Below are 19,812 nucleotides of genomic sequence, written 5' to 3' on the forward strand. Positions count from 1 at the left end.
TTCGCTATTCTATATGTTCATATAAGGAATCATATTTTCAAATGTAAATATAAGCTTTTATTATAAAATCAAACATCAAATGTTAATAATTCCTTTAATGACCCTTCAAAAAAAATTTTCCGAATTATATACATACATATTTGAATGTTTTCGCTATTCTATATGTTCATATAAGGAATCATATTTTCAAATGTAAATATAAGCTTTTATTATAAAATCAAACATCAAATGTTAATAATTCCTTTAATGACCCTTCAAAATAATTTTTCCGAATTATATACAAGGAAATACCATTATGTCTGTCTGTCAGAATATAAGCATCGTATTTAAAGTGGACAATAAATTAAAGCTAAGTCAGTCACCTCCTTGCATTTGGTCAGCTTACAAGATGTATACAGTTTTCTTACTAGTCGCAGTGGGTGCCTCATTATTTCTTGGGACAGTTCAGCAGTGTTGCGGACCATCCAAGTTGCAGACTTATTTTGATGTACTGACGTTTCTCCCTGGGGGTCGAGGAAGCACTGTTACTTACGTAAGTATATGTGTGTTTTCAGTATCATTTTCTTAGGTATGTATATCTTAAACATTGTTTTTTAAATATCTTAACATTCTTTGTTTATTATCAATCTTAATGTTTGCATTTGCTTCATATCTTATACGAAACAAATTCATGACACTTTCCCATATATTTACAATGTACTTATTCTTTCTCTGATCTCGATTACATAATCAACGTTTACTTATTCATCAAATAAAAATACATGTAGACGATAAATATACGGCAATTTGTTGTTATTCATATAATAAAGAAATAAATTTATGAGTTGTGAAAAGTAATTTGAAAATTGTCTTCGCACATAAATTACGACAGGCAACCTTGCAGATACATGTATACTGTTGGGCATAAAGTTGTCCTGACAGATGTATTGCGTAGAAAGTTGTGCTTTTTTTTTAAATTAGACATAATAAAATGAATTAAGTTACTAGTACACTTCAATGGTCGTGAACGTTGGTTAAGAGTGACACAGATTTAGATTTGTATTTTATCTATATATTTCAAGGAGCAGGTGTGTCAATTAATCTTATATTGTATAGACATGAAAAAAAACCAAATTCATGTTAACGCTATAGTAAACTACCACTTCTTATAGGATAGGGACACCCTATAATGTAGTGTTAATATTTTAATCACACTCCAACGTCATAAAATTAAGCGAGTCAATCTTTATTTTCAGAATATGTCTTACGATGCTGTGACCAAACGAGTTGCTTACCATGTTTTTGGTAATTCAATGCAAGAAGATGTTGACGCCATTATCGATTACAGAGCTGTAAGTAAATTTTGTGTTTAAAAATACCAGTAGATTTGCTTTTGAATACGTAAAAATTAATCTGTGAGTAATTTAAAAAAATGAAAAATTGTTTGCGAAAAATTGGTTTATCTTGTACATTAAATTAATCCACAAAAAATGATTATCTTTTTTTGTAAAAAAAAAAAATTCAAAAAAACGAAAAAGATAACAAACAAAGGAGAGAAAAATTGTACGATTCATACCTGGATTTTTTCTTCAATTCAGAATATGTCATATGTGTGGTCCGAAGGGGTGTGTGACGTATCGCACGCAAATCAGTTTCATGAAATGTGCTTTCCAGGTTTGAAACATTCTTTTAATATATATATGAATCTAATTTAAAGCAATATTTCAACCTTAGTGAAACTTATATCAACCTTACTTTTATAGATTAGAGCCTTCTTTTGGCTTAAATAATCATTATATTTGCTTAAACAATAAAGAAGCCAGGATGGCCATAAAATAGCCATCAGTTCTAATAAAACTTCTTATAAATGGTTTTTATCTTACCGAAGGCTTAGGATTAGAATTTGTATATATTTTTTTATATTTAAACAGAGCTATAATCTTCTTAAGGATATTAATATGGTCTAAATTAGACCACCAACAACTACTCTTAAAACTGACTATCATTTGCATTTTCATATTTTTAAAACAAATTATTTGAAGTAAAGAATAAAAAGGCATACATCATTAAATTAATATACATAAAAATCATTCTGTTTTACATATTTGTATAGAAGGAAAGTTGGTACGAAAATCCTTCATGGGAGTTTTTCCTGACATCATTAAACTAAACACGTATTTGATTTCGGACGATCAAGGACGCTATTCCTTCACTATTGCCAAACCCTGCACTCCTGTTGAAATGGAACGCCAACAAACTGGTACTCTTGCTGAATTTTATGTGATAATTTCAAAGTAAACATTGAAATGCCCTGATGAAGAATTTTGGTGTACAAATACGAAAAATTTCACAAGTTCGATCTTCCATATCGCTAAAATACTCTCAACCAATGACAATACATACTTTTAATTTCTATTATAAAACACTGTGGTGTGTGATACATGTTGCAATTCTAAACTTCAAAGTTTGTCAATAAAAAGATTTATTTGACTTGCTTTGATGAAGTAGGCGCCAACCATTGTTAGTCAAAAGCTAGAACATATATAAATTCTTTTACCTTGGATTGACTCTCTGAGCATAGATAAAATTTCAACCCAGGCCAAATTTCTACGAGCTATACCTCTTTAAGACCATGCAAAAAATAGTGGCATATTGTTCTTTGAATTTTGAGCGTTAAAAATTCAATCACTAAATTATTTCAACACAATTATGTAATATTTATTGTAGATTTTCTGATGTTGAACCGTTTCTACAACATGACTTTGGGAATAAAAAATGAATCGGTTTTCACACCACCAAAAATATGCTTTAAAAAGGCAAGTAAAGTTTATATTTTTTTCTTATATCATTAAATAGAATATATTTCTAATTTGTATAACTTTTTAAGGTAGTCTTTTTTTTTTAGATCTATACTTTATATTATTACTTTTTGTAATAGGAATCACGAATATCAAAAACGTACGAAACTCCTCTGCTTTATCGAGCTGCAGCAATGTTTGGACAGGTTCCTTAAATCTTCAGCTTGGGACCAATACTTGATGTGGGTTTTTTTATGATAATGATTTTAGGTATTTTAGGGCAATATTAATACGGTGTATATACAGATAACTGTCTCATGTTTATGTTTTCATAATTTTGTTGACTTTCTTAATGAGAATACAAACATGTCATCGAAGAACATTTAAAATCCTTATAAAGCAAAAATTCTACGATTTCCTTTTTCTAATATATCCACTCTTTTAAACCGGAATATAGACACAAATGATAACAAATATTTATTGTGGATCAAAAATATGAAAATGTAGAAACATTTCTTCATTTGGATGTTCTCCGAACCCTTTACAATTTTTTTCCAAAACTACCACCTGGGTACTTTCATGCTGTTTACAATGCTTCCTCATGGACATATATCTCTTTTTCTTTTTATACTTGAATTGAAACTTGAAACAATAGAGGGGGTGTTTTGCAACAGAATAAAAATATTTCAATTTTAATCAGTAATGTTATTGTGTTGAAAATGGTAAAAATAACATTGAGACCCTATTTAGAACAAGTATCAAATAGGGAGAATATTAGGCAAGTTTGAACATTATATTTTGTTATTTAAAGTATTGAACATGTATATGTTTTGTGTAATATATAATGTTTAACTACCCTGGAAGTGAGATCAGTTGACTTTTAAATATCTGATGTGGGAGAACACACTGCACTAAACAAAAGAAGATTAAACATACCCATCAAAATGAAATTTATTGAGTTCTGTATAAGTCCGAAGTATTCAAAAAATGATCCATCATTTGTTTTTAATTGGAAACACTTGTACATGTTCTCTTGATTTTACCATAAAAGGGAATTCGTAAATCGTTATAAACGTATTTAAAAAAAATTCAATCTTTATTTTTCTACGAATTTCAAAACCGGATTGATGTTAAATTGTCATGTGTCTTTGTTGTTTGTAGCACTTGTCATATAAATTCTAGAGACATCTTTTAGTAATCAATAAGGAAAATAATTCATTTTTCTATCAGAAAAAAGTGAAGTTGATGTCAAGGAAATGTTCTGCTTTTCCTTTTGTATGCATCGTCCTCACAAATAGGTTTGCCTTCTATCAAATTATCTCATCAATTAAAAATCCTAACCTCTTATTAATTAAATTGTCTGAAATGAACTACGAGACAATTATATTTCGACCGTTGTTTCCGTGAAGCGTTATCGATGTCTAGTCGGTAATATAAAAAATTTCACACCCCGGAATAATTAACTGTCCAATAGATACATGATTCATTCCTTTGGTGTGGACACCGTATCTTGTAGATTGGCCAAAGTCACTTGATCTCGAATGCAGCTGGCTGCAATTGAATCTTGCCTAAATGTTAATTTTAATTACCATCACAATAATCAAATAATTTGTTAAAATCGATTTGACTTTGATAAAGCTTTAAACCTGCTAATTTGCTTTTAATAATTTGCATGAAAGAAACTTCATTAGTAAAAATTCATCTCAGAAAAAAGCAATAAAGAGCCACGCCAAACTTTATATTTCATGTTACTAACACAGATAATTTGTATGGGTCATTCTGATTGATTTTAAAAAGTATATATTCATTTTTATATTCTATAATATCTTATTTTAACTTTGTTGTAACCCCATATTCTCTAATCCCATGTAGTGAATGGACCTTGTACAAATTAATATAGGTATTGATAGATATATGTAAATATTTAATGCCAAAACGTTTCTTGACTTTTTATTTATTTACATGTATATAATCACTAATGAACCATTTTTAACCAGCTGTCTAGATTGAGTATTGGCTATTAACAAAAGAGTGAATGTATAAAGTAACTTCTAGGATCTTGCAACAATGTTACAATCATGTTCCAAACTATGTTATTCTTATAGTTGTATGTGTTACAGTTTTATATAATATACATGTACATATTTTAGCATACATGAACCTCAACAGAAATTCACATATTTAGGGAACTATTTTAATTCACAAACAATATGAAAAGTTTCCAGTCTCTGAGATGGTGGACTTAGAAAGTACTATGAGCTACGTTTAAATTTTAAAACAATCTAGCCCTATGCATATTAGTTTAAAGAGTTGAAGTTGCAAAGCCTCGTGGTATATCAATCATTATGTTAAGACATATCCTATACTTTTAAATTACGTAATAAAGAAAAAAAGTCTTGGTACACGTTTCATCGAAACAGGGAAGATCACATACAAAATTTTGTTAAAACGCAATCTTCCATTAATATTAATTAAAAATTAAACAACCAGCACCTGCTATACTTGAGTGAATATGAAATAATTCATGATATGATTAATATTAGTCGACTATTTGGAAAAAGGACGATTTAATTGGATTTTGAATGAGCTTTTAACACTTGGTAAAAAAATCTGACAGTTTTAAGTACCATTAATTTTTTTATAAGGTTTGAACATTTTGATAATTAATTATGTCAATTCATGTTACATTTTCTTTTTTTAATTAAGATAGATATGTTGCATGTAATGTTTATGTTTTACTTTTATATGATATGAAATTGTGTACAGCTATACCAGTAAAACTGCTTTTCATAAAAAACAATTCATATCTTACTTTAAAAAATATAATTATTTTTTACGGCAAGGTATAATGTAAATATTTCACCTGAAAAGTTTATGTTTTACCTTGATATGAAAGTTTAAGAAACTTAACTGTGTAATTTTCTGTAATAAAAAATCATCTCTTACTATTAGTTATATATTTCTTTAATACGAAACGTAATGAGGTTCTTTTATACTTATATATTAAGTTACAACAACGAATGGGTCGAAATTAAAGTAAATACAAATTAATATATTACTAAGATAAAAAAAATAACACATTTCACTCTGTGTCTTTATTCGCTAAGTTAACATTTTTGTGATGTCGAGTGTTACACCGATTAGTTTACATTAAGAGGTACTACAAAAGTTACTCTTTTAACATAGTGGTACTTAAAAGAGATTAAAGCAGGTCTTCTCTACAAAACTCTCAGTGAAGAGAAGTCATCTAGGCGACAAATTTCTCAATTATTATGACTGTAATTTAAACATCGTATCAAAACAAAGTTTTATATGAACTTGTAGATACGATACGGGTTGTACAAAATGGTACAAATTTAAACAAGTGAAACTTTTAACTGGATTGTGTAACGTCAAAATCGAGAGTCAATTTCTATATTACCTTTCAAATAGCCAAATAACTAGCACTTTCATTTAAGTCTTCGTCATAATCTGCTTAAGATTAAGGACTTGTCATTGAATTAAATTATCATCCTTTTTTAATTTGGATGTTTGTAAACGTTTGAAATGTTGAAAAACTAGGAGAATCAAAAAAACATTTCCAAAAAAAATTCTCAAAATAACCCAAGACATGAATAAAAACCAATCGCTCCGACTGAATCAATCGCATATTACATAATCAATTAAGGGAAGCTATTAGTGTAATAAACGATACATTTTTTGTGTACACTTGTAAGTTGTAAACATTGATCTAAGTTAAATTGTTCAAAATGTTCTACTTTTGTCTAATTAATGAAAACCGTGGTGCTTAATACATTGTTTATCCTTGCTTTAGTTAAAATCAAATAACATAACAACTGTAACACAAAGTCACAATTATATGCTTAATTAAATATATAAATATTTAAGACAATATTTTATTTATGAACAATACACTTTTTATATTGTAGAGATATAATAAGTATGCACTGTGAAAACAACACTTAAAGCTCTGCAAATTACACTACTTCAGTTTTCTGCAATAATTAGTAAGCGATAAAAAAAATAAACAAGCCACTGAAAAAAAAATTAGAAAAAAATGCCATCGTAAGGAATAAATAAAACTTCAAAATGAAATTTAAAGGAAACAAAACAAAATATAACAAAACGAAACTAATTCTAAGAAACCGAAACAAAACAAAGGCATATTTTAGAATTAGAATAGATAACAATTTAGGATAATATAGGACTACGGCGTGTAAAGTGCACTCGTCCATAGAAACCACTTTATCCAACTTCTTAAGGATGACTGTCAAAATTGTGCCGTGTACATGAACCATACCACTCAAGGAGGTCATGGCAATGGATATCAGATTTTCTAAAACAAAAAAAGTCAATCAGAACGAAGCTACACTGACAATAATTATTTCAAAATAAAGTTCTGTAAAAGCTGTTTTCCTGGTGATATAATATCAGCATGTTTTGCAAAATCATCTTTTTGTTGGCAAACGTTGTTTTGTTTTGAGGTTTTTTGGAGCTTCTTTTTATGTTATAAAAAATTTTGAATATGATAAACAAAGACAACCATTGTTACATTTATGCAGTTTCACAGATACATTTACTTATCATCATAACACTGATTAAGCAACATTATTTTCACCTCGGATGTGTCTTAATCTCAGTGACAGTGGTGTTAGATTGTGTTGTTTTCAGAGCTTCGAGACCAATATCAACTTAGAAGCAGATAATTGTAGGATTTTAATTTCATTGTTAGTGAAGAATCCATGGTTTCTTCACTAACAATGAAATTAAAACTGATTGTTTACATGTTAAACTTTTTATGAAACATACATGTATATTTTCTGTTTTTTTAATTTATTTCTGTTTTAAATCAATGTTCGGATATCAATCTTTTCCGCCGCATTGTGGTGACTTAAGTTAATTCTTCCATACACGTACTTTTTAGTTGTTAAAAATATAATGACAGTAGATTTATGTGACGGAAAATGGAGTCATTGAATTACATCCGCTAAAATTAATGACATACCTTACATGCCCGAATCCGCCAAATTTGTGACCGGTCAAAAACCAGCTATACCGTGTTTCATCAAAAAAAATTATGAAAGCGAAGGTATGGATTGGAAGGGTTTTGGTTACAAGATCAAACGGAAAATAAAATTGCCTCTGTGCACGAATGCATATAAATAAAAGCTGTAAGAGATTGGGATGCAAAATTAAATGCCAAATAGAGATAAAATAAATTTTTTTAAAACCAATGTATTTACTTAAAATGAGAAACTATTAATGCCAATTTTTTCCATTCATAGTTTTTTCTATTTCATGACCAGTACGCGGTATTTAATCAGAAAAAGCAATATACATTAAACAGAATTCTAATGTTCAAACGTTTACTCACCATTATCAAAAGTAAATTGTCATTTTGAAACAGGCACTCCACTGAAACCTTAACACATTATGTCAAACACCACTAAAATAGAATTTGATTTAAAACGGCCTCTGTACAACGTATCAATAACACTCTGTTCAATCTAAAAATGTTACTGTACAGAAAAAAATGTTAGTATATCTTGTGATTGCGAAAATGCATTGGCATAACGAATACCAACCCATTATCAATGGACAGACGAGTGAACACTATAATGTCCTACCCATTAATCATCAAAATACAAATATCATTGTATTAACATACTATTTGATCACCAAACCATCTATAGAACTTGTTCATACACCGTTTACTTACCAAAATCACCATGTCAAATTGTTATAATGCAACTTTAACTCACCAATCACCGTAATATGCATAGCTATTGTGAAACTACGTTCAATCATTAAAATCATCACGATTGTTTACATTTTTTTCTTTCCGTAAAATAAACGCGAATATATAGTTTCACATCTTTCCGCAATCATTTTGATTGAGTTTTTGAATAAATCCATTTTATCAAATTAATCGGTGAATATCTTTTTAAAAAATTTACCAAACGGGTGTATCGTACACAGATAATACATTTCTATATAGTATATGACAGTTAATTTTTAAATCTATAATACACTACAATCTATAGGGCAACGTATTGTATGCAGTTATTAATGTACATTCTGCCTACATGACAAAAATTTAATTGTATTTGGATGATATAAATAAAAATGAATCGTATACAAATATTCATATATGACATCAGAATTGTTGTACTCTACCTATATGACAGAATCCTCCCTTCCATCCTTGAAGACATCCAGAATCGCATGAACCGTTGATGTTGTTACATCCTGTACATGTGTCATTGCACATTTCAGAACAGCCTTCTCCATAAAAACCATTTTGGCAAGCTAATAGAAATATAAAAAAAATATTAAATATTGGTAATTCAATATCTTCTAAAAATTCTTATCAGTAGCTACGTACATGGATCTCACGACACTTTTGCGTATAATTTTAACCGTCAAAAGGGCTCTAAAAATAAAATTTATACTACGGTCTACCAGGCTAAGAAGTTTAATGTTTAGCTTTCAGACAAACAAACATGCCTATCATCGAATCATTATATCATATATAATATATATAATGTATATATGCTCGCATGAAGAATTGGCAGCACTCCGCTCAACCATTTTTAGTCAGCCCGCGGGCTGACTAATTAAGTTAGGATGAAACTTTAATTGCGTTTGCGTAAATTGGAATTCTGGGAAGAAATTAGAAAATTCGTGTTGGAGAAATTCGAAGAAATTATGAAACTGGTCAGTTTCTAGCCAGTATGTCGAACTGCGCATCGATGTATTGAAAGACTGTCAATGGGAGTCGTCTGCAGCCACAGTCCGGAGTCCGCATATATCTTACCGACTCTCATAATGAGCTTGGAAAGTAAGGTTTGCGACGAAACCATTAAATTCAGAGAGCTATGTTTGCAAAGTGTGTGCTATCATACAATGTTGTACACCGCTACACGCTTATCTCCTCACCTACATGTACAGCCATAGAAATAAGGGTGCAAACTAAATGCGCACCCGCATATTTATTATTGTTCTGGAAATTAGTTATCTTCTGGGTTTTTTTTTTCAATTAGATTATGTATTCACTTTTGGCCTAAAATTAAAATTCAGCTGGCTGACTTCCTTAGCTTTTTAAAAAGCTAACCTTGTCATTGATACTTTCTTACTACTTCTAATTAAGAAATAGAGTTAGCATTGTTCCATTTTTGATAACGCAATAAAATTGATAAAACTAATAAAAATCAGAAATGAAGTAATATTGATATTCAATTACCGAATAATAATTTCCAAAAGTACTTAATTATTAACATCTTATATTTGATCACCTTGTTCACACTGATGGCCTTCAAATCCAGGCTCACACTCCACACATATGTCCGTTTCCATGTTACACTTTTGGCAATTAACATCTGGACAGCAGTCGGCTCCATATAAATTATCTACTATTGGACATCCTTAAAAGTACTTTTGATGATTACTTTGTGCGTGTGAGAGACTGGCTTTCATTTGAAATAAACACTTTCTTTTTCCGACATTCAATGCATGGGGTTAGATCAACTATGCGCGATTACAATATATACATGTCTATAAATATTAAATTTCGCAATCCCTTTGGGTTTTTTTTAAGTTTCATGGACATCTTTTTCGAACAATTTTAACAAATTACAAAGCTATCATTGTTGATTGTCCGAAACTCAAAACCATGCAAAAACATTGAAACAGTTATGATCCTGTAAAAAGAAAACTAACGGTATCGTTCCAATTTATTTATCTTCATAAAATTTGTAGGATGGGGAATAATCATGAAGAAAAGCTGAAAATGAATATAAGGGTGAACTTTTGCGATATGACATCCTTAATAATAAACACCAAGATATTTCAAGAGAGATATTGTCGCCCCAGTTTTGTAAAAATGTGACCCAGTAGGCAGTTTTCCTACGCATATATTAAGGAGAAAATATTGAAGACTTTTATGTGTCTCTTGACTACCAACCGACATGGAACTGCAATTGACAGCTATGTATGTAGTGAATAGTGAACTGCTAGATAACATGTTACGTTTTTCGAATGATAAAGAAAGGCCAAGGAGGGCAACATTTCTTAAATGGGAAATTATTACTTTTAACTTGATCAAATCATTTTTATTAAATCAAATACAAAAACATTTGGAAATTTGTAATATAGTATATATTTTGTTTGAAAAAAAAATAGAAAATTTTCCGCATACTCCTATGTTATAGTAGCTCCTTTTGGGTCCCAGTGTAATTATCGTTGTTTCAATGATTAAGAATCAAATCTATATCAAAATATATTAACATAAAGTTAAATATTTTACAAGTTACGGTTAAACTGTACTTCATGGTATATGTTAATCTAGTATGAATGTTAATTAAAGAAAATAGGCTTTTCGTTCAAGAATCCCCGAAGTTGAAATTGTATCGGATTTTCGTCTCCTTTTGCTGATTGTACAGTTCCTTGTACAGCAAGCGATGTTCTGTCTTATCTACCAAAGCTATCTAATTTGAAAAAGAGACCACATGTACTTAGAGAACACGTACCATACACCTCAACTTCACAGATATCAGCATCAACATATTTTTGATATCCGTGAGGATAGATAACTCCAGATTCTCTCTCGTTGTAGTAGATGACGTACTGCCCATGTACTGGACAGGTGGTGTTAAAGATGGAAGGCATCGTGTCTGGTGTAAAGTTGGAGTCCTTGAAACACAGTGTTCCTTGCAATATGTCTGTTGTATTGGAGATGTACACAGAGAAACCCAGGTGATCAAAAATGTGTCCACTAAAACTGCCTGGTAAAGACAATCAAATAGAACAAAGCTTGTTGCATAGCTTCTGTTGAAGCTGCGAGTCAAAAATGTTGATTTACATGCAAAAGATAGCAGCAATTTTTGAAATGATATACCAGAAGTACAGTATTATACAAATTCGCACACAAACTGTTTCGCCCCCCAAATAAGGATACCACCGTTTCACAGAAATAATACCTGCTCGCACTAATGACTAGGTCTGTACCATCCATATCGACCATCAACTGTATATTATAATAACTAAATCACCATTTGGGCTGCTGTCCCGCTTTACTATTTCTTTTCAAACTTACCAAAACCTTTCCCCGACAAATTTTATAATGAGATAGATTATTACCTGTCAGGAAGTATATGGTGATGTGATGGATGCTGTGGACGCTGGTTAGGTTCACCCACCAGGTGGCGACTCGTTCGCCAAACGATACAGCACATTGGCCTCCATTCCATGTCAAGTCAGATTTACGTCCATCTACAGCGTTACTGGCGTCGTACGTTTTGTCACCTGGCTTCCATTGGTTCTGTTGGTATGCTGGTTTATTTAGGGCAACATTAACTGTAAGCACAAAATCAAATTTACCTTTCTTGAAGGCAATTAGAAACGATTTTAATCACAAATACACTAGCAGGTCATTTAGAAAACTTTTATCCGTTGCTAACAAGAAGCAACTGGCATCCACACTACAACGCCAAATATATATATATATATATATATATATATATATATATATATATATATATATATATATATATATATATATATATATATATATATATATAAATTTGATCACCTGTTTATTTCTTAAATAACCCCTGTCTGATATTCACGGTCAAATACTTCGTAATTCAGAGGATTTGATCACGTTTCAAGATAAAATCCTCTGAAGTCCGAAGTTCATATTTTAGTGAACTTTTTGACATTGCTGTTTATTACTTATATTTACATTTTAGAAAGGCAAATCGTTCAGAATCCAACGATGTTTTTACGTTTCCAATAATGTAACCGTCAAACTGTTAACATTGTTGTTTATTACTTATATTTACGTTTGAGAAAGGACAATTTTTCAACATAACCGTGTTCTATGCTAACAGTATACAATTGTTGACTGAGATCGAGGGCAACATTTGATCTGTCTGACCGGCTCGCAAACTGTTGCCCAAGGCCGAAGGCCCGAGACACAGCCAACAACTGTTTTGTTATACCCCTTTTAATCAATAACTCGTTTTCGCAGAATGTGACGTCACCGGTCAACAGTCTTTTTTAACAGTCGATTTTTACAGTTCTAATCCAAAAGTTCCAGTCTAACAGTCAAAATGCTGAACTTTTCGAACAGCGTTATATTGTAATACTATTTTTAGTATGCTCCAAAAGCCGATCGACGAAAGTTTACGTCTCTGCAGAAAGACAGAGAACGGAAATTCATGTAAATAGTCCTGGCATGTAGGTAAACTGTACATGTATTCAGATTAATAATTTATCAACAAAATGTAACACATTATTTACATGTACATATTACCTTCTTCATCCGCAAGGCATTCGGTTTTTGGAACGCAGTTCGCAGTTCGCAATTGAATAGTGAACTGCGTTCTAGAACGCAGTTCGCAATTCAAAATTTAGAATTCATATTTGGGGCCCAAAATTTTCAGGGGCATCTACTTGTGGTATTACAATACCACTATAAAAATATGGTGATGGAGTTATCTATAGTTTTTAAGAATCGGACTTATATGCAATTGAATAGTGAACTGCGTTCTAGAACGCAGTTCGCAATTCAAAATTTAGAATTCATATTTGGGGCCAGAAATTTTCAGGGGCATCTACTAGTGGTATTTCAATACCACTGTGAAAATATAGTGATGCAGTTACTTAAGTTTTTGAGAATCGGGGTTATATGCAATTGAATACTGAACTGCGTTCTAAAACACAGTTCGCAATTCAAAATTTAAAATTCATATTTCGGGCTTGAAATTTTCAGGGGCATCTACTAGTGGTATACCATATATATATATATATATATATATATATATATATATATATATATATATATATATATAAGAGTTGAAAGAAGTTGAGAGAAATAGTCAGTTTTAGCGAATGTGTATTTTCAGTAAGATCAACAGTTTATAAACTTTCACCGTCAAGGGTAGGGGTCCTCGATATTTCCGAGCCAGATGTTTAAAATCCCAAAATAATTAATATTTAAGTTTTAAGGGCCTCATATCTCAAAAACTAGAGATCACCACTTCACCATACATGTGTATTTATGATGGAAGTGGTCAACAACTATTAAATGACCCTGAAAATTTCAGGCCCCAAATATGAATTCTAAATTTTGAATTGTAAACTGCGTTCTAGAACACTGTTAACTTTTAAATTTCGCATAGTGTTAAATGGGTGGGGACCGAGTCTATAAACTTAATGATAACCACATAACCATATTTTTACAGTGGTAGGGTAATACCATCAGTAGATGACCCTGACAATTTCAGGCTCCAAATAGGAATTCTAAATAAATTTCCAGAACGCAGTTAACTTATCAATTGCAGATAAACCAGAATCTCAAAAAGTAGAGATGACCATTTCACCATATTTTCATGGTGGTAATGGTATACCACCAGTAGATGATCCTAAAAATTTCAGGCTCCAAATACGAATTTTAAATTTTGAATTGGGAACTGCGTTCCAGAACGCAGTTCACTATTCAATTGCATATAAGCCCGATTCTCAGATACTATAGATAACTGCATCACCATATTTTCACAGTGGTATTGAAATACCACTAGTAGATGCCCCTGAAAATTTCGGGCCCCAAATATGAATTCTAAATTTTGAATTGCGAACTGCGTTCTAGAACGCAGTTTACTATTCAATTGCGAAAAGGCCAAAAATATCAAAAACTAGAGAAGACCACTTCACCAAATTTTCACGGTGGCAGTGGTATACAACCAGTAAATGCCCCTGAAAATTTCGAGCCCCAAATATGAATTTTGAATTTTGAATTGCATATAAGCCCGATTCTCAGATACTATAGATAACTGCATCACCATATTTTCACAGTGGTAGTGAAATACCACTAGTAGATGCCCCTGAAAATTTCGGGCCTCAAATTTGAATTCTAAATTTTGAATTGCGAACTGCGTTCTAGGACGCAGTTCACTATTCAATTGCATATAAGCCCGATTCTCAAAAACTATATATAACTGCATCACCATATTTTCACAGTGGTAGTGAAATACACCTAGTTGATGCCCCTGAAAATTTCGGGCCTCAAATATGAATTCTAAATTTTGAATTGTAAACTGCGTTCTAGAACACAGTTCACTATTCAATTGCGAAAAAGCCAAAATCTAAAAAACTAGAGAAGACCACTTCGCCAGATTTTCACGGTGGTAGTGGTATACGACCAGTAAATGCCCCTGAAAATTTCGAGCCCCAAATATCAACATAGAATTTAGTTCGATATATCTTAAGTTTTCCTGGCTTTTTAACGATTTTGATATTTTACATGCCAAGAAAAGGTCAGAAACGATGCCAATACAAAACTGGAAAGTCACTTTCCCCAAGTGGATATCTCTAAAGATATTTAGTGAGCAGTTCCTGTATTAGGAAAAACAAGGAAGAGTTTAATTCAAAAATTGAAAAATATACTTGGGAAAATCACAAAAATACTGAGAAGATCCGTTTATTTTTACACTCATATAGTATACACTAAGGAAATTATATGGGTATTCCAATTTAGTTGCAACATACTATATTTGCCATAATTCTTGTTAGAAAAAACATCTAATATCTTGAAGGGGAGGGGTGGGGTGGGGGTTGGAATTGTATCAATGAACATATGCTAAAAGCCAAGGACACACGTAAAGTTTCTCATTTCAATATTTTTGGGAATGTGCAAGAGAGTTTAAGAAAATTCACCAATTGAAATATTTTTAAAATATCCAATATGAGGACCACGTTAAACCGAAACAACGTGTTCAAGGAAACTGTGTCCCAAAGTTGCTGTAACCCTTTTTGTGAGGTATTATTGATGGTTCAAGTTTTTCTCACTTAGTCAAGGGTTGAAAATGTGTGTTTAGATTTTATACATACACGTACAGTGTCATGTTTAGTCTTAAGTAACGTCATTTGATATTTTTGAGCAAATACTAAAAAAAAGAAGATAATTAAGACTTGCAAGTTGTACATTTTCTTTGCCAGAAAGAGTATGATTTAACTTTAAGTGGACAATTTTTTAGGGCTGTGGGGGGCGCCGGGTGCGACCTCCTTTACTCCGCCACTGATTTACCGCTTATTCTATAAAATATTTCCCTTTCCAAGTTTTGTGGCATGCAACATAAATGATAATTGATTAATAAGTAATAGAAGGTGTTAGACTTTTATGCATCCCACATCCTTTGTAATGTTTAGAACTAACCTACATTTTCACTATAATCTAAAAAAGGGACCCCGCAAGTATATCTGATTGAAATTGAATAATAACGATACATGTACATTTATTTTCTTGTTTTAAATGATGGGGTGTATGGGTCGTATTTGACTAAAAACAGAATTCTTAAAAAGTCGAGCTATTCAACAATAGTATTTTGTACGTAGATTTACATGTATATGCACATTAATTAATGAAGCAAACTATCTAAAAGTTATTTTGATAATCTTGGTTGCAGTTCGCCCTTACTTTTAAATTCACCTCCATTAAATCTAGATATGTCATTAATTAAAATGGTAAAAACTTTCCATTTTAATTCATATACATGTAAATATGATTAAATTATAGCGTATAATACAGCAACGTTACAATATGAACAATATTTTATGTTTGCACTGCATTTTATTTAGATTAAATGTCTTGAGTACGACTTTGAGAAAGCTTCATAGCTTACTCAGAAAATCGCCTATATGTACTCAGCTGCAGTATGAGTATGAAAAAGTTTTATAACCTCGATACCTTGAGTACGAGTACGGTTTGGAGCACGGAGTACGATTTGGAGTACGAGATCGTACTCAAGAAAGTTTTATAACCTCGGGGCAAGTTCTTTTTAGGCCCCCGTCTCTCACACATGCTAACTTTCCTAACGTGTTATCAATCATATGGCTTATTATCACTTAAAGTACAAAAATTGTGACAAAAAATATTAATCTCACTGATATTAACTTTGATATATTAGTGTCTAACTTTACTTAATCTCCACACAAATTAATTAATTGCTGGACAATAAAAGTGTTAATTTATAATAACAATTATATGTGACTTGTAAATGTTTATTTTTATGGCATATCATCATCATCTCTTTTTTATCCCAAAATAATGTATAATAATAATTTAGACTTGGAAAAGTAAGGCTAGACTAACTGTACTAACTGTGCAGGAATCCCGCAAGTTTTGGGGGTTTTTTGTGGGAACAAATTTTATTTCGTGGCCACATTTTATTTCGTGGGATCGACTTTTTGTGGGAACGAATTTTATTTTATGGCCAAGAATTTTATTCCGTGGGAACGACTTTTGTGGCCACGAATTATTAAAGAATATACTTCAAGCATATGTCCTATGGTAGCCACCGTAAATATCAGACAGGGGTGTCTGGTTAGTTAAGAAATAAACAGGTGATCAAAGACTTCGGTTTCAGATGATTTGATCACGTTCCGAGCTAAGTTCATATCCTAGTGAACTTTTTGACATTGCTGTTTATTACTTATATTTACTTTTTAGAAAGGCAAATCGTTCAGAATCATTAATCCAACGGTGTTTTTACGTTTCCAATAATGTAACCGTCAAACTTTTAACATTGTTGTTTATTACTTATATTTACGTTTGAGAAAGGTAAATTTTTCAACATAACCGTGTTCTATATTAACAGTAATGCATGTTAATCGATAAGCACGAGCAGTTAGCATTGTGACGTCATGAAAAAGTTCAATTAAGAAATAAACATCAATTTAACGAGGCCGAGTACAGAACGAGTACGCACGCTTTCTTTTTCATTATCATACAACTTGGCATAGAAAAAGTAATGAATGTTTGGAATCTAACAAGGACTATATTTTTGACGTAATCTTTGCGTAGGAAAATATCACATGTTTCGCAATTCAGAATTGCTGTAGATTAATGAGTATGTTTTAGCATTATAAAAACAATAACATTAATGTTGGAAATTTTTTACTAACGTGAACTAATGATATGATAGTTAGGTTTCAGAACATGTTTTTAAAATATGATTTGCCTATCAAATTACATTTTTGTAAGGTTTTTAAAGCGCCAATTCTATACATTGATTTTTGTGAAAAAATCACTAAAATCAGTTTTTCTCTCTTATTAAATGGTCAATATATTAGATTTTCTGTCAAATTATATCTTTATACAAAGTCTTCATTATACATAAAAATCAGAAATATTTTTTATTAATGGAAGCATAAAAAAGTAATCAAAATTTCTTCAAAATTTAAGAAAATTAGAGGAAATGCGGGCTAAGCAATATCAATTTAAGTATAAATTTTTATTCCAATTTAGTAGTATAAACTGTTAATCATTCTGATATTCTATCATTTCATCGAAGAATAGTATCTTCAAATCTTAAACAAATGTCTACAGAATTACAAAGAACTACACTTATTTTTATCATCCTTTACATTGAGGAAAAAGGTGGTGACCTTGACCTGACCTTTATGCGAAAACAAAAAAGTCGAATTCGATTAAACTGATAGAATCATTTGGTAATATGATCTGTTTAACTGTGGCCAAATTTCATGAATTTTTTTACTATAAGAAGTATGTTTCATAACGAGAAGACTCCTTCCTTAAAATATTCACCGGGATATGAAGTTAGTTAGTACCGTGATCAAATCCTGTAAGGCCCGAAGGGCTTCAGGGTAGATTTCACGGTAAACTTTTTAACATTGCTGTATATTACTTATACTTACGAATGATAAAGGCAAACTGTTATAAAAACCGAAATTTTAAATTTACAATAATACAAGCGATAAGCGTGTGTTATGATCATTGTGATGTCACGAAAACGCTCATACAAAATTGAACGTTTTTGCTATTCTACAGGTTCAAATTGCATATTGTTTTGCTAATCTGTAGTTTCATATCAGGAAACATGTATCGCAAATATGAATATTTCAATATCTTTTAACGTTGATTATTTAATATTAAGATCGAATGGTTTAAACTAAATGACACTAACTGAAAAAAATGCAAAGACAAATGATGAATTTTTCATGTTGTAAATTTTGAATTTACCAGGAACCAGTTTTAAAAACGAAATTTTCGTGTCATGTGAAATTTGTATTCACTGCCACCCAATACATAAATTCAAAATTTACAACATGACAAATAATGATTTGAAACGTAAAGCTGCTTTACGTAAGAATCATGATCAATTTACACAAAGTATCTTCTACAGAAATACGTCCCAATAACAATATCTATAAAATGCATTTGCATAATAAATGGCATAAAAAAAACGACACCACAATAGATATGCCCATCGCACAATCAAATTATTAATATTTCTCTAAACAATTAATTTTTTCACTAGTAAATTCACCAAAATAAGGAACTTCTTTCGGAATAATTATTGATCAAACTTTTAAAAGGATTTTTACAATTAGAAATACCCGCACACCAATATATCGAGATAAGGAAAATGAAGTTGTAGAAAGTCTCTAACACATTTTTAAAACATTTTGTTTTACATGATATATGAATTCACATATTGTACCTACCATAAGCGCTTGAAATCGCAAACAATCCGACGCATAAGCATATGATGTACATAGTTATAACTCTAACTCATGGAACAAAGCTGCACCCAACATTAAGAGCAGGTTGGAGATGGTACATACAAGAAGACAAGACAGATCACTTAAGATTAGCAAGGAAAAGTGTTTTCCTTATAAGTAACTTTACGTAGACAAAAAAGCAATGTAAAGTTTACTTCCTCGTTATGTTTTTTTAACGAAGAAACAGAAATAAAAAATAAATAAATGAATAATTTTTTTATTTTTATGCAAATAATTCTAGGATTAGGAAATATAACCTGTTTACGTTACATTTACGAAGGAATTAAGAAATTAAACAATTATATGAATTTTATCGACATTCAGCCGTCTTTATGCAATTTTAAGCTATTTTTAAGTTTTTGTTTTTGTTTAAAATTCAAAGGCTAATATCATTTCCAATTTTTTAGTAAAAAAAAACAGAATTGTATATGTTTGTTTCTTTATTTTAAAG

At 30.9% G+C, this 19,812-nt stretch overlaps 2 protein-coding genes across 5 annotated transcripts; one reads left to right on the forward strand and one right to left on the reverse strand.

Moving 5' to 3' along the window:
* The first annotated feature begins 284 nt into the window (after positions 1 to 284).
* LOC105337201 (uncharacterized) lies at positions 285 to 5,181 on the forward strand. Its single transcript, XM_011441838.4, has 6 exons — positions 285 to 532; positions 1,236 to 1,331; positions 1,578 to 1,653; positions 2,093 to 2,239; positions 2,707 to 2,795; positions 2,918 to 5,181. The coding sequence occupies exons 1-6, from the start codon at positions 296 to 298 to the stop codon at positions 2,990 to 2,992; spliced, it is 720 nt and encodes a 239-aa protein (XP_011440140.3). The 5' UTR covers positions 285 to 295; the 3' UTR covers positions 2,993 to 5,181.
* LOC105337203 (uncharacterized) lies at positions 4,826 to 19,500 on the reverse strand. Of its 4 annotated transcripts, none has more exons than XR_010711813.1 (7): positions 19,305 to 19,490; positions 11,916 to 12,131; positions 11,306 to 11,560; positions 10,073 to 10,201; positions 8,955 to 9,086; positions 7,783 to 8,199; positions 4,826 to 7,113 (listed from the first exon to the last, which is right to left on the reverse strand). XR_010711813.1 is itself a non-coding variant. In XM_034482302.2 (7 exons), exons 1-6 carry the CDS (start codon positions 19,354 to 19,356, stop codon positions 8,171 to 8,173), a joined length of 813 nt encoding a protein of 270 aa, XP_034338193.1. In that variant the 5' UTR covers positions 19,357 to 19,490; the 3' UTR covers positions 4,826 to 7,946; positions 8,152 to 8,170. The 4 variants fall into 4 exon arrangements, 3 of the variants coding, with proteins under 3 accessions (XP_034338193.1, XP_065934613.1, XP_034338192.1); XM_034482302.2 differs by having other exon boundaries at positions 4,826 to 7,946; positions 8,152 to 8,199; XM_066078541.1 differs by lacking the exon at positions 7,783 to 8,199 and having other exon boundaries at positions 19,305 to 19,500.
* Positions 19,501 to 19,812: the final 312 nt, after the last annotated feature.

This window comes from Magallana gigas, chromosome 3 (genome assembly GCF_963853765.1).
Source record: "Magallana gigas chromosome 3, xbMagGiga1.1, whole genome shotgun sequence".
Lineage (NCBI taxonomy): Eukaryota > Metazoa > Mollusca > Bivalvia > Ostreida > Ostreidae > Magallana > Magallana gigas.

What these genes read in the sequence shown, in the direction of transcription:
- LOC105337201 (XM_011441838.4), top strand. Translation starts at nt 296, where the DNA reads ATGTCTGTCTGTCAGAATATAAGCATCGTATTTAAAGTGGACAATAAA. An exon ending in CCATTATCGATTACAGAGCT is followed by an intron (nt 1,332 to 1,577) that starts GTAAGTAAATTT and finishes TCTTCAATTCAG; the next exon opens with AATATGTCATATGTGTGGTC. An exon ending in TCATGAAATGTGCTTTCCAG is followed by an intron (nt 1,654 to 2,092) that starts GTTTGAAACATT and finishes ATATTTGTATAG; the next exon opens with AAGGAAAGTTGGTACGAAAA.
- LOC105337203 (XM_066078541.1), bottom strand. Translation starts at nt 19,356, where the DNA reads ATGTACATCATATGCTTATGCGTCGGATTGTTTGCGATTTCAAGCGCT. An exon ending in TGCGATTTCAAGCGCTTATG is followed by an intron (nt 12,132 to 19,304) that starts GTAGGTACAATA and finishes TTGTGCTTACAG; the next exon opens with TTAATGTTGCCCTAAATAAA. An exon ending in GGGAGGATTCTGTCATATAG is followed by an intron (nt 7,114 to 8,954) that starts GTAGAGTACAAC and finishes TTTTTGTTTTAG; the next exon opens with AAAATCTGATATCCATTGCC.